This window comes from Stomoxys calcitrans, chromosome 4, assembly GCF_963082655.1.
Source record: "Stomoxys calcitrans chromosome 4, idStoCalc2.1, whole genome shotgun sequence".
In the NCBI taxonomy this organism is placed as follows: Eukaryota; Metazoa; Arthropoda; class Insecta; order Diptera; family Muscidae; genus Stomoxys; species Stomoxys calcitrans.
This window is the reverse complement of record NC_081555.1, coordinates 32,444,245-32,462,498: the sequence shown is the minus strand read 5'-3', so window position 1 is coordinate 32,462,498 and position 18,254 is coordinate 32,444,245. Positions and strand designations below refer to the sequence as shown.

The 18,254-nt window shown below is 40.4% G+C and overlaps 1 protein-coding gene across 7 annotated transcripts in view; it reads right to left on the bottom strand.

Moving 5' to 3' along the window:
- Positions 1–12,812: 12,812 nt before the first annotated feature.
- The window catches only part of LOC106084540 (uncharacterized), a 112,121-nt gene continuing 106,679 nt past the window's right edge, over positions 12,813–18,254 (bottom strand). For all 7 annotated transcript variants that reach the window (XM_013248287.2, XM_013248288.2, XM_013248290.2 and 4 more), the window contains 2 exons: positions 14,459–14,793; positions 12,813–14,395 (listed from right to left, as the gene is read on the bottom strand). In XM_013248287.2, the coding sequence (XP_013103741.2) occupies positions 13,736–14,395; positions 14,459–14,793 (995 nt within the window). In that variant the 3' untranslated portion in view covers positions 12,813–13,735. The remainder of the gene's footprint in view (positions 14,396–14,458; positions 14,794–18,254) is intronic.

Genomic DNA, 18,254 nt, shown 5'->3' with positions numbered 1-18,254 from the left:
CAGGCCGTTCGGACTCGGCTATAAAAAGGAGACCCCTTTTATAGCCGAGTCCGAATTTCAGTCAAATCGTACGAGAATTGCGCCATCTAGAGGCTTAAGAAGTCAAGACCCAAGACGGTTTATATGGCAGCCTCCTTATTGAGGAGGCCACCGTAGCGCACAGGTTAGCATGTCCGCCTATGACGCTGAACGCCTGGGTTCGAATCCTGGCAACATTTATGAGGTAATATTCCATGTAAAACTTCTCTTCAAAGAGGTGTAGCACTGCGGCATGCCGTTCGGACTCGGCTATAAAAAGGAGGCCCTTTTATCATTGATCTTAAACTTGAATCGGACTGCACTCAAAGGCGGACTGCACATGGGCAAAAATTGCTTTTTTATATCAAAACATGGACCGATTTGGACCTACACTAATAAAAAGTGTTTGTGTAAAATTTTCAAGCGCCTAGCTTTACTCCTTCGAAAGTTAGCGTGCTTTCGACAGACGGAAGGACGGACGGACGGACATGTCTAGATCGACTTAAAATGTCATGACGATCAAGAATATATACACTTTATGGGGTCTTTGAGGAATATTTCGAACAGTTACGAACAGAATGACGAAATTAGTATACCCCCATCCTATGGTGGAGGCTATAAAAAGTGAGTAATGGTTAGGTTGAAAAGAGGGTGCAGATATTAACACGCCCCATGCCACTATGGACATACACCTAAGGCGAATATTTCGAGGTGTTACAAACAGAATGACGAAATTAGTATACCCCCATTCTATGGTGGAGAGTATAAAAAGAGAGTAATGGTTAAGTTAGATTGAAAAGATAGTGCCGATGTTAATCCGCCCCATGCCACTATGGACATACACCTAAGCCAGTAATCGGCTTGTTATGCGCTCTAAATTCTAAAAAAAGTTATCTCGAAAAAGAAAATCTAACTTAGGAGTTCCGTGATACTTACAAAATCTTTAATTGTTTCCATGCCACTCCCCTAAGTTGGTTCATATCTGGCATTGTGTCCCCGCCTTATTGCCGGTATCTTTTAGACGCGAAAGCCGAGCAATGACATAGGAAATGCTCCAACGTCTCATCATCTTCCCGGCATGCCACACACATGCTATCACTTGCCACACCGAGTGAGCTCGTAGTCCTGTGTGTCCCGTCATGATACCGAAAGCTATACTGACCCACTTCTTACTTCCTTTCAATAATAGCCTCGTCGTCTCACGATCCGTGTTAAGGGAGTGGGCGACGAATCCGCCCGCATGCAACATTGTGGAACAGCGAAACGGTGGGAAGGACGTCGAAAATCTTATGGGGAATCCTCGCTGTCCTACCCACCGTCTCCCTGTTCCACAATAGTGAGTAATATGTTAAAAGAGATTGAATAAGGCCGAGAGTAGTTTTCTGACTTGCTAACTTTATTTAATGTAAATGTTACTTACCAGAATCATGCTCATAACACCATTGTTAGGCACTAAATAATTTTTTACACTGGATTTATTACTCGGTCCAAATCTTGGGAATCCACCACCATGGATTCTGCTAAAAATTTATACAAATTAAATTTAGTTGAAGGGTACAATTTTATTCTACATACCAAACTTCTGTCAAACCGATTTCAAGAAGTCAAATCGGGACATCGGTTTATATGAGAGCTATATCAGGTTTTATTCCGATTTAGACCGTACTTGGCACAGTTGTTGGAAGTCGGAACAGAACAATACATGCAAAATTTCAGCACAATGGGATAACAATTGCGGCTTCCAGGGGCTCAAGATAGCAAACCAGTAGATCGGTTTATATGGGAGCTATAACCAAATCTGTCCTGATATGACCCATTTGCAATCCCCAACGACCTACATCAACAAAAAGTATCTGTGCAAAATATCATGCGGCTATCTTAACGCGTTGGACCGCTATTGTGATTTCGACAGACGGATGGACATTTCATGGAGACCCTCCAACTAGCTCCACTAGTCGAACGTAAAATAGCGTTTTAAGCGCCTCGATCTTCTACTCTCATTCTTAAATTTTTGACACCAAGATTCGTGGTGTCTCCCAGCACGGTTTGTGTGTACCAGCATTTTTGCCTTCAAAAGACTTCTTTGCTGGAGCTTCTTCATCCATGCTGACGACATGACCTAGCCAACGCAGCCGTTGTATTTTTATAAGTGTAACTATGCTATCGTCATCATACAGCTCGTGGTTCATCGATTTGATTTTTCGAACATATCGTCACATCTAATACCTCCTCCCTAATCCTATTAACAAAGGTAGCGGTGTTACCAATATTAAGTGTTATTAGGTCGTTAGTATTCAAGAACTTTGTCAGGGTTTGGCCCCGCTTATTAGTGTTGGTACTACCCCACGAAATGTGTGAGAGCTCGCATCCCACCCTATTAGTACCTCATTTCCTGTCTGTTTTGCTTCCTTACCAGCCGTTGTAGCTCCGACGTGGGTGGCGGTATCGGATAGTCGAAAGGCAGATACAGTGATGCCAGGTATGCTCCACCGTCTCCCTGTCTCACCGCTGTTGCATCCGAAGTTGAGAGCTCTGGGGAAAATATATAATTCAAATTTGTATGACAAATAACGCACGTCCTCGGGCGAGTACCAGTGTTAGCATAGCATAATTGGTAGTTGATATGGTTCAGTCCAAAAACTTAGTTCCGAGTCGTCCATGGCTTCTGAATTAACGCAATATCAATGTTGCCCTTGTTGATTTTATCCATCAGAGCGTATATAGCAATATACTTATCCTAATCTAATCTGCCTCGCTGCGCTGCCTAATGATTCAATATTTGGATCTTTACTTATCCTAGTATTCCGAATTTTGAAGTCGATGATGGGTCCGTCGTCGGGTCCCTGTTTCTTAGGTTGTGTTGAGTCTCTCGCCACTGCACTGCCCGATATTTCAGTATTGGGATCTTTGCTTATCCTAGTCTTTCCAATATTGAGAAAGGCCGTGATTGTCTCGTTGTCAGCCCCCTGTACGTTGGGCAGTGTTGAGTTACCAGCCACTGCACGGCCTGAATAAAAATAGACAGTTTTACTCCCGTAGTGCGCCATGCCTTTAGTTTTAGCCAAACTTGTCACGGAGACTTAATCAATGCCAACCACAAGGAGGGTTCATTCCTCCTTCTCCTCCCTGTGGAGGGCCTCCCACTTCTCTGCGATCAAACCTTGGTTTTGCTTGCCCAAGAATCGGAACATGCGTTCCGTCGCAAATTTGCCTGCCCCATCCCTTGATGAAGACCGTCGCCTTTATGAGCTTTCTCACCAGTTCGAGCTTTGCGCCCTCCCAGGGAGCGTGAATACCTCTGACGAGCTGTTTGACGATATCACTACATTCCGGCGACGCAAAACGCAGCGTAAAGATGTCCCCTCAATACTAGCAGCTCATCATTTGTATGGGTGGACCCTCTACAGAGTTCTACAAATGTTCGAAAATCCGCTCGTTAACCAGATCCTCCACATGGGACCGATGATCTGGTGGAATCCAACCGGATGCACAGCCGATATTGATGACTGCATAAGTCAGCTCATCTCTGTGGTGCTTCCTTGCCACTCTGGCGTAAGAGGGCGCCTCCTTACCATTCTCAGCGACCATCTTCCCCTGCCCTGATGGCTGTGGCCATAGTTTGGACGTCATAGTCCTCAATGAAAACTCAGGGGCCGTGCGCGATTCCTCCATTCCTATTTCGACTTTGCCTACCTCCGCAGGACACTGTCTGGAGTCTCCATTGAGGGAAGGCTGGCTTGGTTTTCCCAGAGTACTTTTGTTTCGATTCAGAAACACTTGAAGGCTGGGGACTAAATGTGCATCCCTCTGGTTTATCCGTCTCTTCCTCATTAATTAGTCTGACGACTAGTTGTGCGTTTGAAGCATTACTCTCGACTGCAGGAGCCAAGGCATCCACACCTATAGGAGGGGAGGACAACACGCTACGTTCTGCCGCCACCATAGCAGCTGTTGAGTCATTGAAGTCCATATCTAGCCTACTCCAAAAGGCTTTAAAATTTTTTCGTAATAGGTAGTACCAATTCCGAGATACGGATAAATTTTTTCTTTTGAGGAGCGAAATAAAAAAAACTTCTGCTCAACGGCTACTTGCTTTGATATAGCTGCTATATAAACCGATCTTGGCTCTTGACTTCTTGAGCCACTAGAGGGCGCAATTCTTATCCGATTTGGCTGAAGTTTTGCATGAGGTGTGATGTTTTCGTTTCCAACAACTTTGCTAAGTATGGTTGAAATCGGTGTATAACCTGATATAGCTGTCATGTAAACCGATATGGGATCTTGACTTTTTGAGCCTCTAGAGGGCGCAATTCTTATGCGATTTGGCTGAAGTTTTACGTGACGTGTACTGTTATGACTGCCAACAATTGTGCCAAATATGGTTCAAATCGGTCAATAACCTGATATAGCTGCGATATAAACCGATAGGGAATCTTGACTTTTTGAGCCTCAATATGGCGCAATTATTATTTGATTTGGATGAAATTTTGTATAAAGGCTTCCCCCAAAACCTTCAACATACGTGTCAAATATGGTCTGAATCGGTTTATAGCCTGATACATCTACCAAATAAACCGATCACCCTATTTTACATCTTTAGCCCTTAAAGTTTGCAATTCTTTCTCGAATTGGCTGACGTTTTACACAATGACTTCTATTATGGTCTCCAACATTCAATTCTATTATGGTCCGAATCGGACTATAACTTGATATAGCTCCAATAGCATAGCAATTATTTTCTTTTATCCTTTGCTTTCCTTTTTATACCCTCCACCATAGGATGGGGGGTATACTAATTTCGTCATTCTGTTTGTAACTACTCGAAATATTCATCTGAGACCCCATAAAGTATATATATTCTTGATCGTCGCGAGATTTTATGTCGATCTAGCCATGTCCGTCCGTCTGTCCGACCGGATGGACGGACGTCTGTCTGTCGAAAGCACGCTAACTTCCGAAGGAGTAAAGCTAGCCGCTTGAAATTTTGCACAAATACTTCTTATTTGTGTAGGTCGGTTGGTATTGTAAATGGGCCATATCGTTCCATGTTTTGATATAGCTGCCATATAAACCGATCTTGGGTCTTGACTTCTTGAGCCTCTAGAGCGCGCAATTCTTATCCGATTGGAATGAATTTTTGCACGAAGTATTTTGCTATGATATCCAACAACTGTGCCAAGTACGGTTCCAATCGGTCCATAACCTGATATAGCTGCCATATAAATCGATCTTGGGTCTTGACTTCTTGAGCTTCTAGAGGGCACAATTCTTATCCGATTTGAATGAATTTTTGCACGAAGTATTTTGCTATGATATCCAACAACTGTGCCAAGTATGGTTCAAATCGGTTCATAACCTGATATAAGCTGTCATATAAACAGATCTGAGGACTTGACTTTTTTAGCTTCTAGAGGGCGCAATTCCTAACCGATTTGGCTGAAATTTAGCATGACGTATTTTATTTTTACTTTCAAAAACTGTGTCAAATAAGGTTTAAATCGGTTCATAACCTGATATAGCTGCCATATAAACCGATCTGGGATCTTGACTTCTTGAGCCTCTAGAGGTCGCAATTATTATCCGATTTGCCTGAAAATGTGTACGACGGATCCTCTCTTGACCATTAACATACGTGTTTATTATGGTCTGAATCGGTCTATAGCCCGATACAGCTCCCATATAAATCGATCTCTCTATTTTACTTCTTGAGCCCCCAAAGGGCGCAATTTTTATTCGAATTGACTGACATTTTACACAGGTCTCCAACATATAAGTTAATTGTGGTCCAAACCGGACCCTATCTTGTTATCGCTCTAATAGCAGAGCAAATCTTTTCTTATATCCTTTTGTGCCTAAGAAGAGATGCCGGGAAAAGAACTCGACAAATGCGATCCATGGTGGAGGGTATATAAGATTCGGCCCGGTCGAACTTAGCACGCTTTTACTTGTTTACTATTTTACATCTTTATATGATACGACTTGAAATACTTCAAGTTCCTATATATTATTGATTCAATTTAAATTTGAATGTTAATAAACGAAGTTTGGCAAGTTTGAAAATGACGTAAATTCAAAAAATTGTAAGTCAGCTGATCGCTAGGCTTTACCTTGTTAATTGAATACTGATATGTAGAAAAAGAACTGCTTCAAATATGCAAAACTCTGCATGACTTGAAATAACATTCAAAGTTTTTGTTTCGTTATGTTCAGTTATTTTGGTGCCATATTGGAAAGTGCCCTCTTCTTTCCGATCGTTGATACTGATGCAACCAGCAAACCTAGATTGAGACCATGTTTTCATTTATATTCAATTTAAAGCATTTATTGTTTATATTTTACTAAAATATTTATAATATTCCAAACATGGAATAGTATGAGAGTATGTAGTAGCAACGATGACATCTATGTTGGCTATGTTGTGGTTGGTTTGAAAAGAAAGAAAACTCAATATTCGGAAACTATTTGTCCTACACATAACTATGCAAATAAATATATGACTATGTATATGCAAGTATGTGCACTTTTTTTTATTATTATTTTATTCAATTTCTGTTGTTTTGTTTGTTTGTTTGTTTGTTTTCTTTAATTGACATTAATGTAAAAATGTGGCTGGAGTTGGCTTCGTTTGTGTGTTGTCTGTGTGTGAGAACAACAACAAATTGGCAACTGTAATTGTTATTTTTTTTCAAACATTTGGTTGTTCAACATACATAAATACCGGCACAAAACGCCCAAACATACACGCACATACATACATACATTGTGTTTAGTGACTGAGTGACATTAAAAGGCCCGGTGGGTGGGTCGTTATCGTTTTTTGTTTTCAAACTCAACCGGATCTTCTTAAATCGTTGGACTGTAATTGGACTTGATTTGTATGTAGCCTTCTACTTGTTCCGGTGAGCTCTTGTCTGTGTATGGTATGTGTGTTTCATGTGTTTAAGGCAGTGGTTATTCAAATATGTATACATAAAGAATTTCTCGTATGTGTGTCCATGTACAATAAATCAACGTCTGCCTGCCTGCCTGCCTGCATGTGAAATTTCTCAAACAATAGAATAATAGAGATAATATTATAGAAAAAATATACATACATATATGGTCCCTGATGTAGTTTGCAAAAATTTTTAAACAAATACATACAATACGATACGTTACGATACGAATTGTTTGATAATGACACTTTCTGCAATCATACATACATACATAAGTTTTACATAGTGTATATGTCAAAAAATTTACATACACACTTTTGTTTTTCTTTTTTTTTTTTTTTTTTGTATAAACACTAAATTTTTCTCATTTTTATTTCGAGTTTTTTAAAAAAAAATCACTTGATTTTCTAATATGAACGGATTGTTTTCATTATATGTTTTTTCTTTAAGTCTGTGTGTGTGTGCCTCCATACATGCTTGGCAAACGTATTGAGGAAAAAAAGAAATGCCAAAATATACATATGTACCCAGGATGTATGAAAGCACAACAACGATACCACGATCATTTTAATATCAAAAGTGATTGATAATATATAGAAAGAACATTTGAAGAATTATAGATGAAGATAATATAGAATGTTCTCAGTTCCCCGGAAAGCTTTGCAGCACTTTACTAAAGTTATTCAACAGATATGGTTGGCTAGTATACGTTTTGGAAATCATTAACTCTATTTATACCCTACAGCACTACTGTGGTACAGGATATTATAACTTAGTGCATTTGTTTGTAACACCCAGAAGGAAGACAGATAGACCAATTGATAAGTACACCGATCGAGTCAGAATCACTTTCTGATTCGATTTAGCTATGTCCGTCTGTCTGTCTGTCCATGTTAATCGTCTTAAAATTGAGTACAGGTATGTTTTTCGGCCTAGAGACGAATCCTATTGAAATTGGATAAAATCGGTTCAGATTTGGATATTGCTTCCATATATATTTTCGTCCGATTTTCAGTAATAATGCAATAAAATAGACCGATTCTTTCGAAATGTGGCAGGAAGAATTTTTTTATGGCTCTTGACATTACTGGTAAATTTCATGAAAATCGTTTCAGATTTAGATATAGCATTCATATATATATATCGCCCGATTTTCACTCCTAGATCCACTACAAGCGCATTTATTGACCAATCTTCCCAAAACTTTATATAACGCTTTCCTCGACGACTGCCACAGTATCTGAGAAGTTTGCTCGAAATCGGTTCAGATTAAGGTATAGCTCCCATACATATGTTCGTCCGATTTTGGGAAATATTGCAAGAAAGTGATCGTTTTTTAACCGATTTTCTCGAAATTTTTCAGTAAGGACTTTCTTATGACTCTCGATATTACTGCTGAATATCATAGAAATCGGCCAAGATTTAGATATAGCACTCATATATATATATCGCCCGATTTTCACTCCTAGATCCACTATAAGCGCATTTATTGACCAATCTTCCCAAAACTACGTACAACGATTTCCTCGACGACTGTCACAGTATCTGACCCCCTCGAACACTTTGAGCGAAATTTGTATACCAAATACGTACTTCACTCTTATATACCTTTCGTTTGATACCCATATTCTCCCAATCGCTAAACATGTCCGTGCGGGGGTGTTATGGGAGGTGGGGAGGCCACTTAGACACCAAGGAATACATTTGTATGTCAGATTTGTACTCTACTTTTAAATATCTTTCATTTGATACCCATATTGCCCAAAGTGGTGAAAGAGTCCTGTTGAGGGTATTTCGGGGGGTGGGGGACCCACCTGATAATACCTGTCATTTAATACCCATATTGTATCGTTAAACATGATCGTCCGTGTGGGTTTTGGGATGGGGTTTCCCCCCAGGTTATTTGACCTAAACATTTTATACCAATTTCGTATTTTTGGGGTACTGAGGGGGTACCGCTGATACACATTTCCCGGGAAATTCTCCAACGGACAACGTGGCGCCAGAAGAGATTGTCACTGGTATGCATTCGTCGGAGGCTTTTAGGGAAATTGTGTTTGAACCGAAAATCCTTTGGGTGATAAGAAGTTTCGACTCCTTTAAGTCGCCAGGCCTTGATGATGCATCACTGGTTGAATTACAACCTGTATCTGATAGACTGGTTCCCTGGCTTAGGGAGATATACCCTGCTTGTATCAGAATGTCATATATAACTGTGAGATGGGGGGACACGAAGGTCATTTTCATTCCGAAGGCGAAAGATTTTCGTCCCATTAGGTTAGGTTAGGTTTAAGTGGCAGTCTGCATTAAGACTCACTTAGACGATTTCGTCCATTGTGATACCACAGGAACCGAAGTCTTCACCCTTTATGCTGAAGACTCTTGAGAGGTTGATAGAAATATATCTTAGGGCAAAGATCCCTGGAGATCGCCTGTCGCGGCAACAGCATGCATATAGTAAATTATAAAGGAGTTGGAGTTTCTAGGCATCAACTCTAACGTAAGAAACCTTATTTATAACTTACTTACTAAAAGATGCATTACGGCAGGCTTGAGATCTGTGGATCTAAACAGATGGGTCAGCAGTGGATCACCTCAAGGAGGTGTACTGTCTCCTCTACTTTGGAATATAGCCATTAATAATATGTTATTATCCCTGGAAGATGACGTGGCAATTGCGGTTGGGGGAAGGATTCCCAGCACTCTGATAGAAATACTTCAGAAATACTTGAGAGGTATAAATCCGTGCAAAACAGAGTTAGTTCTTTTCAGCGGGAGATACAAATTGCCTACAGTGGCACCTGTCTCCTTGGGTGAAGAGAATGTTCCATTTACAGAAAGCGCAAAATACCTGGGAGTTTTCCTGGATAGGAAATTGAACTTCAAATCCAACATTTTGGAAAGGGCAAGAAAGGCCACGCTTGTCCTATACACCTGCAAGAGAGCCATTGGCAAATGTTGAGGCTTAGACCGCCTGTCATGCATTGGGTATACACTGCAGTTGTCGGACCTATACTGCTATATGGTGTTGTGGTCTGGTGGACGGCGCTTCAAATACTTAACCGAATCCGAGGATGGCTTGTTTGTGCATCAAAGCCGCACTGAGGTCGACACCATCTGATGCACTGAATTTAATACTACATCTTATATCTCTGGACATTGTGGCTACCCAAATTGCCGCGACCACCGCCATGAGGTTAAGGGAGTTTTCCTATTGGTCATGTGGCGGCTATGAACATCTGTGTTATCTTCTATACAATAAAAATTACTGTACCACTATTGCTGATAGAACCGATTGGAACTACGATATCCCTGGTAACAGAAGTTACATAGACTTCTATACGGATGGTTCCAAACTAAACGACCAGGTGGGCTTTGGGGTGTTCTCTGAAGATCTAGAACTGGTCATATCGATGAGGTTATCCGACCACTGCAGTGTGTATCAAGCATGATTAATGGTTAAGATATAATGTCATTACTAAGATTGGCATAAATATCTTCTCAGACAGCCATTAAATCCCTGGAAAACGTATTTCTCGAACACAAAAACCGCCCTCGACTGTCGCAGATCTGGCTGAACAGTTCAAAATTCAACTGTTTTGGGTGCCAGGCCACAGATATATCCCAGGGAATTGTTAAGTGGACGAGCTTGCGAGACTAGGAACTTCCCTACACATTCCAGGGATACTGGAATCTGTGGGTATGGCTCTAGCGACATGTAAGCTAAGTTTTCAGGACCAGGTCCGAAGCTATGTGACTTAATCTAGATTTAAGGAGGTCTACTGCTTTGCTGTCATTGGCTAGAACAGACGTTTCAGTTATTGTGTCCGCCATGACAGGTCACTGTCTGATCGGAAAACATGTTGACAGACTGAAGGTTGTCAGCAACGACTTTTGCAGAAGCTGTGAGGACATCGAAGACGAATGAACTATAGAACACTTTCTGTGTGTGTGTCCCGCACTAGCAATCAGAAGGAGTTCCACTTTAGGTTCTCATTTCTTTAAGAACCTGCCTGGTGTCAACATTAGCAAGTTCTTGGGCTTTTTAAAGCGATCTGGATGGTTAAACGGTAGGAACTTGTTCCTGTTGTATCACAATGGTCGTACACGTCTAAGTGAGTCTGATGGCAGACTGCCACCCCAAAAATTATGATGTTCAGCGTGATAGGAGGAATTGCAAACCTTAACGTTAAGATTGCAATCATTTTTAGCTCATCGATAGACAAGACCAAACGACGTGCTGCTGGCCAATACATTTGTTGCTCAAAAGTTTTACATGGTTTAATAGTAAGTACTATCGCCACCGCTTGAAATATATAGACTAGCAAATATGTTCTTTACCACAGAAAATCGTTTAATATGGCAATTTGATTTGATTTTAAAAAACATGAAATGATGACTTATTAATAGATAGTCATATAGTCATTTATAGACAACTACCACATGATGATCAATGTTATAGGCGTTAAGCCACTCCAAGCGAGTAGTAGCACTAACATTTAAGTTGGCGCCATCTACTGGCTGTTTTCAAATGGATTTAGTTGAAACAATTGAAAACAACCAGTAAATGGCGCTAATTTGGAGAAGCCAACATGAACAGAGAGAGGACAGAGTGGTCAAAATTGATCACACCGCATTTATCTTCCTTATAACTTCGTTGCGGAGTCATAATCCATATGATCTCCAGATCTCGGAGATGGCAATGGCGATTTAAGCGAAATTTTGTTGACACACTTACGTTAACCTTACATCATTTATCTTCCTTATAACTTCGTTGCGGAGTCATAATCCTTATGATCTCCAGATCTCGGAGATGGGAATGGCGATTTAAGCGAAATTTTGTTGACACACTTACGTTAACCTTACATCAAAAATTTGGTGATTAAGGCGAAATTTTGTTGGCACACTTACATTAATCCAACATCAAAAAATTGGTATCAGAATTTGAGGTGGGTTGGCTAGGAGGGCCGCCCGCCAAACGGATTTATAGACCAATCACTATAATATGGGTATCAAATTTAAGGTATTTGAGAGTAGAAAACGAATCTAATATCCAATTGTGATACTAAGAGTTTCTTGGGTCACCCCACCCCCAAAAAACCCCTCAAATCGGACATATTTCCCGACCATGGCAGTATGGATCTTAAATGAAAGGTCTTTGGGAGTGGAGTTCGGAATTGAATTCCACTTTTAAGACCAAGTCTCTGGGGATCCACTACCCCCTAAACATGACTTTTAAATAAGAGGTATTTGAGAGTAGAAAAATCTACAGGGAATTTGAAATATTTTCTCAACTGAAATTAGGCAGAAATTTCCAAATTAAGAGTACTTTTCGCCAACATAGTGTTATCGGGTGCAGCAGAACGGGCCGGGCTCTGCTAGTATTAGCTTCAATATGAAGATACAATGTTTAAGATACGAAAATTTGCTTTCTTTGGCTCGCCATTATACCAAAATCCTTTTTGATCAAGGAAAATCGTAAATTATCTGCACGCTTTTTTATGTGCAATGTCTTTTTTCGAAACCATCATTCAATGATGTATACTTAACCAATTCTGTTGAATAATTGTGGCACACTACATTCACGGGGATAGGCAAAGTGTTGAAGATACTTAGTAAAAATGCATACGAGTTTAGTACGAAGTAAAGAAGTTATTTACGAAAAGTTATAAAAGATTTTTCAATCGAATAGAGTTTGGCAATAAAGTGTACGAGTATGAGCTAGGAGTAGTGGTGGTGGTGGTGGTGATATTGGCGGTAGGTAGGAATGTTAATGGCAAGTAATAGTCATGAAGTTTTGTAATTTACAAATAGTTGTCTAGATCTTTTTTGGTTTTCCTCGTGTATTGTAATTTGTTTTTTGTTTTTTTTTTTTCGTCTAGTTTACTTGTAAGGGAGAGAGAGGGAAGGATCATAAAACAAATATTATGTGTCAATACATTTTCTTTTGTTGTTAATAAATCTATATAAGATATTAAAGCTTTCAGATTTCATTATTCTAAAGTAGTATTCTTAAAAATATATAATAATATATTGTAGGTCCAATTACCCAATTATTTTTAAGGAGGTATTTATATGTACAGACGTTTTGCTTAATTTTTTTTTCAAACACGATACTGGCTGCTGTTATCTGTTATCTGCCCCCACTTTATTTCAAGGTTGTGTTGTGCTGTGACGGCTCTGACATTCGATGGCTTTTTTTCTTGTAGGGGAATTTGCAGTTCCCTGGGTATCGTGGCTATAAGAAAATGAATTTCCTTTTTGCTTCCTCTGTTACTGCTTCTTAGCATATGTTTATATATAAGGGGACACAGTGTGGTTATTTGTTTATTATCTGCGGGGTTCAGGGATGGTTTAATGGTTAAGAGCTTCTCTCAAACCCCTAAGTGAAATTGTACTCTTCTTTTTTTTGGTTTTGTTTGTTTTGTAATATCAGCAGGAACACCATAGTTTTGAGGGGGGGGGGGGGGCCTGGGGACCTGTCCGGGGTTTTGGGGGGGCGAGGCCACTTGGCACTGGCACTGTGGTCCCTTAATACAGATTAAATGCTAATGACTTTGCTACACTTTCGTTACTTGTAATTCTATGTGTTTTGTTACTAGTATGTATGTTGTGTTGTTTTTTTCTTGTTTTTCTTGTTTTTTTTTTAGTTTTAAGTTCTGATAGTTTTTAGTTAGTTAGACTAGTATGTAATTGTACGTTTCAATATTGTGAAATTGCTTTAGATTACTGACTAAAATACTACTAACATAAGAATGGGACTGCGTGTATTTGACTGGATTTCAAAGCTTGTCTTTATCACGATCGATGCTCATGGCCTTGAAGATGCCGCCTCGATTGATGCCATAACGCAAATTGAACTGATCAAGGCTGGAGGCTCTTGGCCGGGAATGCGCAGGCAGCTGCTCCCGTTCGTTTTCACTGTATTCCGTTTCGGTGTCACTGAGTTTTCTGCGTCTACGCAAGAAGGTCGAACCCAGCTTGGCATTGCTAAACGCTGAGTGTTCGGTGAGGGAGAGGCCTCGCTTGCGCTCCTGCTTTTCCATTTCGGCGGCCAGCATGCGAACCTCCCAGTCATTGTGACGCACCTGCTTGCCAGTGATGTCGTTGTCATTGCTTCTCTCGTCCCCATCATCATCATCCCCATCCAAGTCTAACTTCTCCGAGGATGAACTGGAGCTGGAACTGCTCTCGCCTATGTCTAATATAACACTGTCGCCAAGGCGCGTTAAATTGCCAGCCACATCAGCCACCATGGTGGGTTGACTGGCAGATTTGGCTCGGCTGGCTTTGCTCTTGCTGACAGTGGCAGACTTGACATAGGGGCCATAGTCGTAGCTGAAATCTTCACGGCTACGGCTAATGCTGGGTGAACACATGTAGTGTCTTTTAGTTTGGTTGGGAGGCGAGGATGTAAACACGGTATCCAAAGAATCGCCACGCTAAAATGAAATTGACTCGGATATATAATGAAAATATCATAAAAGAAATCTATTCCCCCTTACCATAAATAGCAATTCAGCAGATGAGCCAGAACTACTGTCTTCCTCTAGATTGGCTTCAGCTTCTTCAGCATTCTCAGCGGAGCCTGTGGCTACTGCACCCGTCCCACTCATCTTCTCGCGATGCGTTTTTCTTCTCGATGTTGATGAGGCATTCAGCTCCAAAGTTCTAACTTTCGACTGCAAATGGGCTATCAAAGCATCTCTACGTTGCACCTCCATGGCCATACTCGAAAATTGGGATTCAAATTTCGAATGCATTTCGTTGACATGCGTTCGTATGACATTGTCGATGCCACACAAGATTTGATTGAAGCAGTCTTGACCCTGGGGCAAACCTAAATTATAAAAAATCCATTAATCGCAAGCACTTGAGCGTCAAGACTTTTTCAACATATTGGTGGTGGTACAAGTGCTGGTTGGCTACTCTTCATTGATGCGTGGGCGTGTGTGTTTGACGTTGCAAGCAGAGAATCAATCAATTTCAAGACCTACTTACGTTCACATCAAGTGTTTTAAATCATTATTTATTGCAATAGAATGAGAAATAATAATTTTTGCAAATGCTAGAAACATATTTGAGCTGTACATACCTACCTGTATACAACAACAGTTTGCACGATTGAATATGAATATTGAAATTTGTATTTGCTTAAAATAGATGCACTTCACAATAGTGCATGGTATATCATTTTCCTCGATTATAAATAGCTGGTCACAGCTCTCCATGGAATAAAATCACTAAGCGAAGTTTCTTTTGTTTACTTCTGCGGGACTTGGGCATTGTTTCCATTTGTTCTTCTTTATAGATAGCCTTGCAGATTTTACACAAGTTGTTACTATTTTAGCTCAAGTCTACACATACTCATGCCATACATAATAAATCGACAGGTTATATATAAACCTTGTATTGGACCAAGCCTGACATAAAACCCTAACAGCTCTCTAGAAGTTATGGCATACCCATAAGGGTGGCTCAATTTTTTAAACGGCAAAGCGGTTATCAAAATCGTAATCTGCGAGGAATTCTAAGATAACTTTCCCAAGAAACCATCAGTCTAAAATTACAAATCCTTCGGTTTTTAATTTATTATCCATCTGAAAGCCTTTGCTAACTTTCATCAAAATCGATTCAGATTTGGATATAACATCCATATAAAGATATCACAAAGATTTCAATTATTGGACTGTAGTGACAATAGGTTAAAAACTGTGGTGGAAGCTACTAATTATGATGAAGCAGAGGCTTTCAGATGGATAATAAAAAGTTCTGTAACAAATTTCTTGCCAATGGGATGAAAATTGTAACAACTACGTCGGGCGTTATCTTATATATTGGATTGCCCAAAAAGTAATTGCGGATTTTTCATATAGTCGGAGTTGACAAATTTTTTCACAGCTTCTGACTCTGTAATTGCATTCTTTCTTCTGTCAGTTATCAGCTGTTACTTTTAGCTTGCTTTAGAAAAAAGTGTAAAAAAAGTATATTTGATTAAAGTTCATTCTAAGTTTTATTAAAAATGCATTTACTTTCTTTTAAAAAATCCGCAATTACTTTTTGGGCAACCCAATGTAACAAGTAAAAGCCGTTGGGCTAAACATGTATTCAAAGTGTCGAAAGAAGCATTCAAGTGTTTAGGCTTCCTTAAACGGTGTAAGAATTACTTCACTCCGTCTGATCTTCTTAACATTTGCACCACTTTCATAAGGCCGAAAATGGAGTACAACTCACATGTATGGGCTGGAGCTTCAAAATCATCCCTGGAGCTACTGGACCGTGTACAGAGGAGAGCGATGGCGTTGATTGGGGACAGTAGGGTATCCAACTCTATTGCCTCCCTTCATCATCGTCGCAATGTGGGTTGTTTGGCGCTGTTCTATCGGTACTTTCATGGTGTGTGTTCGTCTGATATTCGTCTTCTTATTCCTGATGTAAGGATGTATGTCAGGGATGCTAGGCATTGCAGGAACTCACACCCGTTTGTTATTAATTGACCAGCAGACCGCACAATGCATTATAGAGAGAATTATTATGTGGAATCGACTTCCGGCTAATGTTTTTCCCACCCACTTTGACATCCAAGGATTTAAGACAAATGTCAATAAGCACTACATCCTTTCCCCCCCCCCTCCAATTCCTAATTTCCTCTCGCCAAGTAAAATACAGAGATCGATTTATATGGGAGCTTTGTCGGGCTAAAGACCGTTTCAGACCACAATAATCACGTATGTTGATGGTCATGAGAGGATCCGTCGTACAAAATTTCAGGCAAATCGGATAATAATTGCGACCTCTAGAGGCTCAAGAAGTCAAGATCCCAGATCGGTTTATATGGCAGCTATATCAGGTTATGACCCGATTTGGACCATACTTGGCACAGTTGTTGGATATTATGCAAAAATTCATTCAAATCGGATTAGAATTGCGCACTCTAGAGGCTCAAGAATTCAAGACCCCAGATCGGTTTATATGACAGCTATATCAAAACATGGACCGATATGGCCCATTTACAATACCAACCGACCTACACTAATAAGAAGTATTTGTGCAAAATTTCAAGCGGCTAGCTTTACTCCTTCGGAAGTTAGCGTGCTTTCAACAGACAGACGGACGGACGGACATGGCTAGATCGAAATAAAATGTCGCGACGATTAAGAATATATATACTTTATGGGGTCTCAGACGAATATTTCGAGTAGTTACAAACAGAATGACGAAATTAGTATGGTGAAGGGTATAAAAAAAAGCATGCTAAGTTCGGCCGGGCCGAATCTTATATACCCTCCACCATGGATCGGATTTTTTTTTTTTCAATCAACCAACACGCAGGGGATGTCCCTTATATTTGCAGTGCATTGCGATGGAGAGTAGAGTTAAAGATAGGAGGGGGGAAAGAGGGAGTAATGTTTATTGACACTTGCTTTGAATTTTTGGATGTCGTAGTAGTAGAAAAAAATCTGCCGGAAACAATAGAGTTGGATACCCTACCATCTCCAATCAACACCAACTCCCGCCTCTGGACACGGCCAAGCAGCTCCAAGGATAATTTTGGAGCTCCGGCACATGTCTGCGAGTTATATTCCATCTTAGGCCTGATGTACGTAGTGTAGGTATTAAGAAGATCAGCGGGAGCGAAATATTTCTAACACCGCTTAAGAAAGCCCAAGCACTTGAATGCTTCTTCCGACACTTCGAATACATGTTTTGACCAACGGACATCACATTAAATCTTCATGCCCAGAACATCAGGAGCTTTTGACTGCTTGTAAAGTATCAGTGAATTAAAATCTACTCTATTCATTCGACCCCATTCAGAAATGGCCAGCAAATCCTGGCATAGTGTTACGTCCATAATCCACCTCCTGTCTTCAATCTCTCGAAGAGACGTTCTATGGTCGAAGGAAAATGAATGACAGAGGTTGCTGTCATCCGCGAACAAGTAGATCGGATTCCAAGTCAGACCCAATAGATCATCAATGAAAATAAGAAAAATAGAGGGAGAAAGAATAGAGCTTTGTGGTACTCCTGTGGAGGCCACCGTAGCGCAGAGGTTAGCATGTCCGCCTATGACGCTGAACGCCTGGGTTCGAATCCTGGCGAGACCATCAGAAAAAATGTTCAGCGGTGGTTTTCCCCTCCTAATGCTGGCAACATTTGTGAGGTACTATGCCATGTAAAACTTCTCTCCAAAGAGGTGTCGCACTGCTGCACGGCGTCCGGACTCGGCTATAAAAAGGAGGCCCCTTACCATTGAGCTTAAAACTTGAGCCTAAACTGCACTCATTGATGTGTGAGAAG